General features: G+C 46.1%; 1 protein-coding gene across 2 annotated transcripts in view; it reads left to right on the plus strand.

Annotated features, from left to right (window-relative positions):
* CTDSPL (CTD small phosphatase like) overlaps positions 1–5,514 on the plus strand; it is a 127,833-nt gene extending 122,319 nt beyond the window's left edge. For both annotated transcript variants that reach the window (XM_073629507.1, XM_073629508.1), the window contains one exon: positions 4,303–5,514. In XM_073629507.1, coding sequence (XP_073485608.1) covers positions 4,303–4,428 — 126 coding nt within the window. In that variant the 3' untranslated portion in view covers positions 4,429–5,514. The remainder of the gene's footprint in view (positions 1–4,302) is intronic.
* The last annotated feature ends 486 nt before the right edge of the window (positions 5,515–6,000 follow it).

Below are 6,000 nucleotides of genomic sequence, written 5' to 3' on the forward strand. Positions count from 1 at the left end.
AAAATCGCAGTAAAACCGCGCAACTTTCTGCCTGAAAACACTATGATCAGGTGTGAATGAGGAGGTCTGGCAGACCCAAAGCCACAACAAAATCAGAAGACAAGTTTCTGCGCGTCAACAGCTTGCGTGACAAGCGGCTCACAGGACAATGGCTTAACTTTGATAAAAGTAAGCAAGTCTCGTGTTCAACTTTGAATTGAAGACTTTGAGCTGCAGGTTTGACAGGTTGAGTGGCTGTAAGAAAGTCATTGCTAAAATGGCATATTAAGAAAGTGGCTTGCCTGCGGCATGAAGCACCTCCAGTGGACTACGGAAGACTGGCAGAAGGTCAAGTGAGTACACCCCTAAGTGAAAATGTCCAAATTGTGCCCAAAGTGTCAATATTTTGTGTGGCCGCCATTATTTTTTTAGCTCTGCCTTAACCCTCTTGGGCATGGAGATCACCAGAGCTTCACAGGTTGCCACTGGAGTCCTCTTCCACTCCTCCATGACGACATCACAGAGCTGGTGGATGTTAGAGACCTTGCGCTCCTCCACCTTCCGTTTGAGGATGGCCCACAGATGCTCAATAGGGTTTAGGTCTGGAGACCTGCTTGGCCAGTCCATCACCTTTACCCTCAGCTTCTTTAGCAAGGCAATGGTCGTATTGGAGGTGTGTTTGGGGTCCTTATCAAGTTGGAATACTGCCCTGCGGCCCAGTCTCTGAAGGGAGGGGATCATGCTCTGCCTCAGTATGTCACAGTACATGTTGACATTCATGGTTCCCTCAATGAACTGTAGCTCCCCAGTGCCGGCAGCCCCAGACCATGACACTCCCACCACCATGCTTGACTGTAGGCAAGACACACTTGTCTTTGTTCTCCTCACCTGGTTGCCGCCACACACACTTGACACCATCTGAACCAAATAAGTTTATCTTGGTCTCATCAGACCACAGGACATGGTTCCAGTAATCCATGTCCTTAGTCTGCTTGTCTTCAGCAGACTGTTTGCGGCCTTTCTTGTGCTTCATCCTTAGAAGAGGCTTCCTTCTAGGACGACAGCTATGTAGACCAATTTGATGCAGTGTGCGGCGTATGGTCTGAGTACTGACAGGCTGGCAGCACTCATACATCTATTTCCCAAAGACAACCTCTGGATATGACGCCGAGCACATGCACTCAACTTCTTTGGTCGACCATGGCGAGGCCTGTTCTGAGTGGAACCTGTCCTGTTAAACAGCTGTATGGTCTTGGCCACCGTGCTGCAGCTCAGTTTCAGAGTCTTGGCAATCTTCCTATAGCCTAGGCCATCATTATGTAGAGCAACAATCCTTGTTTTCAGATCCCTAGACAGTTCTTTGCCATGAGGTGCCATGTTGAACTTACAGTGACAAGTATGAGAGAGTGAGAGTGATAACACCAAATTTACCACACCTGCTCCCCATTCACACCTGAGACATTGTAACACTAACGAGTCACATGACACTGGGGAGGGAAAATGGCTAATTGGGCCCAATTTGGACATTTTCACTTAGGGCTGTACTGACTTTTGTTGCCAGCGGTTTAGACATTAATGGCTGTGTGTTGAGTTATTTTGAGGGGACAGCAAATTTACACTGTTATACAAGCTGTACACTCACTACTTTACATTGTAGCAAAGTGTCATTTCTTCAGTGTTGTCACATGAAAAGATAGAATAAAATATTTACAAAAATGTGAGGGGTGTACTCACTTTTGTGAGATACTGTATATAGTGTGTGTGTACAAAAAAAAAAAAAAAAAAAATGTGTGTGTGTGTATATATATATATATATATAAATATATATATATATATATATATATATATATATATATATATATATATATATATATATTAGGGGTGCTTAAATTAATCGTTGCATCGCGATTCGGGTGTCCCCGATGCGTCATCGATGCATACGGACCGGAAAATCGATGTCCGGTGATGTCATTATTAGTAGCCCCGCCCCTCCCGGGAAAGCACTCCTAGCATATTTTTAAAAAGTCTTTATTTTAATAAATGTATTATAATGGATGCTGTGCCCCCGCTGTATGTGCTTTTTAAAAAACAATGTCACTTCATACCAAATTTCGCCGGTATACGATCATGTGACTCCCGGCCCGTCCCGCCCCTCTCCGCTCTCCTCTTCCGTCTCCTGAGTCCTGACATCAGCAGGGGTTTCTCAGTCCCGCCCGCCTCTCTTCTGATACGATAACTATAGTCAGCGGGCGGGACTGAGAATTCCCCGCTGACGTCAGGACTCAGGAGACACGTGAGAGGAGAGGGGCGGGACGAGCCGGCAGTCACATGATCATATACCGGTGAAATTTGGTATGAAGTGACATCGTTTTTTAAAAGCACATGCAGCGGGGGCACAGCATCCATTATAATACATTTATTAAAATAAAGTAATTGTGGGAGGTTAGTGATGGCTGCATTTAATGGGCACAGGTGGCTGCGTTTGGCGGGCACAAGTGGCTGAGTTTGGGCACAGGTGGCTGCGTTTGGCGGGCACAGGTGGCTGAGTTTGGGCACACGTTGCTGAGTTTGGGCACACGTTGCTGAGTTTGGGCACACGTTGCTGAGTTTGGGCACACGTGGCTGAGTTTGGGCACACGTGGCTGAGTTTGGGCACACGTGGCTGAGTTTGGGCACAGGTGGCTGAGTTTGGGCACAGGTGGCTGAGTTTGGGCACAGGTGGCTGAGTTTGGGCACAGGTGGCTGAGTTTGGGCACAGGTGGCTGAGTTTGGGCACAGGTGGCTGAGTTTGGGCACAGGTGGCTGAGTTTGGGCACAGGTGGCTGAGTTTGGGCACAGGTGGCTGAGTTTGGGCACAGGTGGCTGAGTTTGGGCACAGGTGGCTGAGTTTGGGCACAGGTGGCTGAGTTTGGGCACAGGTGGCTGAGTTTGGGCACAGGTGGCTGAGTTTGGGCACAGGTGGCTGAGTTTGGGCACAGGTGGCTGAGTTTGGGCACAGGTGGCTGAGTTTGGGCACAGGTGGCTGAGTTTGGGCACAGGTGGCTGAGTTTGGGCACAGGTGGCTGAGTTTGGGCACAGGTGGCTGAGTTTGGGCACAGGTGGCTGAGTTTGGGCACAGGTGGCTGAGTTTGGGCACAGGTGGCTGAGTTTGGGCACAGGTGGCTGAGTTTGGGCACAGGTGGCTGAGTTTGGGCACAGGTGGCTGAGTTTGGGCACAGGTGGCTGAGTTTGGGCACAGGTGGCTGAGTTTGGGCACAGGTGGCTGCGTTTGGGCACAGGTGGCTGCGTTTGGGCACAGGTGGCTGCGTTTGGGCACAGGTGGCTGCGTTTGGGCACAGGTGGCTGCGTTTGGGCACAGGTGGCTGCGTTTGGGCACAGGTGGCTGCGTTTGATGGGCAGAGATGGTTGCGATTGAGGGGCACAGTGGCTGCGTTTTGATGGGGGAGGTTCAGTATTTTTCAGTTTGTTTGTGCCCCCCAAAAAAATTTTGAGCACCAGCTGCCACTGGTCAGCACAGAGACAGTACAGGGAACTTCACAGGGCTGTTTGTCATCTGTGGATTCTATCCCTTCTGACCTCCAAGCAGCCGTGTGTGTGAATCTCTGTACCCTGTAGTGCACCGGATTAGTGCAATTTTTAAGGGAGTGAGGTTATTTTTAATTCAAAGCGGAGTTCCAGTCAATTTTTTATTAGAAGTCAGCAGCTACAAAGTGTATCTTCTGACTTTTAATAAATAGACACTCACCTGTCCCACAATCCAGCGATGTGGCCACCCAAACCCTCCATTCTCTCCTCTGCCTGTCCACAACGCTGGCAGTACTACTGTGGGCATCCGGCTGTGACAGCTTGCAGCTTCACAGCCGGGTGCGCATGTCTCACTGCGCTGTCCTGCATAGCTGGGCAATCTTTTGGGAACTGTAATGTGTCCCAGAAGATTGCAGGGTGGAAAGGCCACCTAGGCGGCCCAAGTGGAAGTGGGAGTTCGTCGGTAATCGCGATGCATCGTGGTGCATTGCGGAATCGAATCGTTGACCAGATAATCGTAATCGAATCGTGAGACCAGTGAAGATGCGCACCCCTAATATATAATATATAATATATATATATATATATGTGTATGTAGTGTTTGGGGGCTCTAAGTAATTTTGTTGTCCGAATTGGCCCAGTAGGGAAATGGTTATAACTCAAATCCCATAAAGTCTAATATTATAGAGCCATTGCTGTATCGGATTTATTGGCCATAATCAGTGCAGTATATGAAAACATTAGAATGGCAGTCTATGAATGAGTTTTCTGGCTAATGTGTTGTTTTTATTTTTTTAGGTCCCGGTGCAGTCCTGGTTTGATGACATGTCGGATACAGAATTGCTCGATTTGATTCCCTTCTTTGAAGGGCTAAGCAAAGAAGAGAACGTTTACAACATGCTGCATAAACTTTGCACCAGGTAGCCCCAAACGGCGCCCTCCAGTGGTCGGCTGTGATCTGCAACAGCTGCAGACTAAACCTCGTCTTTTTGGGGCCCACATTTATTTTTTTTGCTTCTGCACATTTGCTATGACATTAGCCCCGCAGAAGGCGATCGATTTTTAAAAGCTGCCACGGCCTCTTATTCTTCCCACTGGTGACGGAGGCCGTTGAACCCTCTGGAGCCATCCTTTCCGCTGAACTCGGAACAAAATATTTGCCGCAGTGGGACCTAGTTTTGTACAAAAAAAAAAAAAAAAAAATCTTGCCGCTTTCTCAGCGTCACATTGGTTACCGAACAACTGACACAGGATTACAAACAAAAAAAAAAAAAAAAAAACGAAAATATTTTTAAAGAACGCTTTTCACTAATTTTCATAACAAATTGTTAAAGAACTTTTCAGGCTTTTATAAAGGAAAACACCAAATGAATTGATTCTACAGAGGATGTAAGAACACGCTTAATGCTAGCAAGCATATCTGCCCCCCCCCCCACGTTTTCCACCCTCTTGGTTTTTCCCTACACTATGCAGACATATCCTTATCCTTTTGCTTCGAGCAGTTGACCTGTTTTCGAGGCCGCTTTTCTTTCTCCTACAGAATGAAGTGCCTTTTCAAGTGTTTGATTTTAAGAAGATAAAAGAGGAAAAAAAAAAAAAAAACATTTTCTACTCAACAAAAATTTACATATCTCTTACCTTTCTACCGTCTAACAAAAAAAAAACAAACACGACTTTATAACGTACTGTCAAGACACTCGCTACTAAACATGGATTTCTCGATGCAGGGCGCATGTTGCAACACTATTGTTTTAAGAGAATTCTCATATCCTGGGTTACAGGTTTGCAGTTTTTTGGGGATGCCCGTCTGATGATGATTATTTTTTTGTTTATTATTTTTTTTTTTTTTTTGTTGTATTCATTGCTCTAAAGTTCACAGACATGGCCATTGTAAATTTTTAATTGCGATTTTGTGTGTTTATTATTATTATTATGTTTTGTTATTTTTTCCCCTCTATGTCTACATTTATGATAACAAAATACATTTTGTTTTGCCTCTATGTATCTAAAGCTCATGTTCGCGATTTCCGTTTTTGAAGGCAGAGATTGCAGGAACCTTTTTTTTTTTTTTGTTGCTGTTCTTTGAAAAGGTCAGACTGGGATGGTTCATTTTCGGGTGTTTACTCACCGGCTGGTTTCCAGTGTATCTTCTGGGACTGCAGAGTTCACAGCTCCGCCGTAAAATAAGGATTGGATATTTCACTTTTCCTTTCAATAGAAGACTGTTTCTGCAGAAAATGCAGCAAGAGAAATGTGACTGCATGATGCCTGGGGGGGTGGCGGGTGGCAGCACTTTCATGATGAAGTCCATTAAAAATTCATGCATTTTCAATGGTGAACTCCAGATGGGAGTATAAAGACCAATGTTTAAGCCAGGGGTAGGCAACCTCGGCCATCTAGCTGTAGTGAAACTACAAATCCCATCATGCCTCTGCCTCTAGCAGTCATGCCTCTGTTTGTCAGGGTCTTGCAATGTCTCATGCGACTTGTAGTTTC

The sequence above is a fragment of the Aquarana catesbeiana genome, linkage group LG05 (genome assembly GCF_042186555.1).
Source record: "Aquarana catesbeiana isolate 2022-GZ linkage group LG05, ASM4218655v1, whole genome shotgun sequence".
NCBI classification, from domain to species: domain Eukaryota; kingdom Metazoa; phylum Chordata; class Amphibia; order Anura; family Ranidae; genus Aquarana; species Aquarana catesbeiana.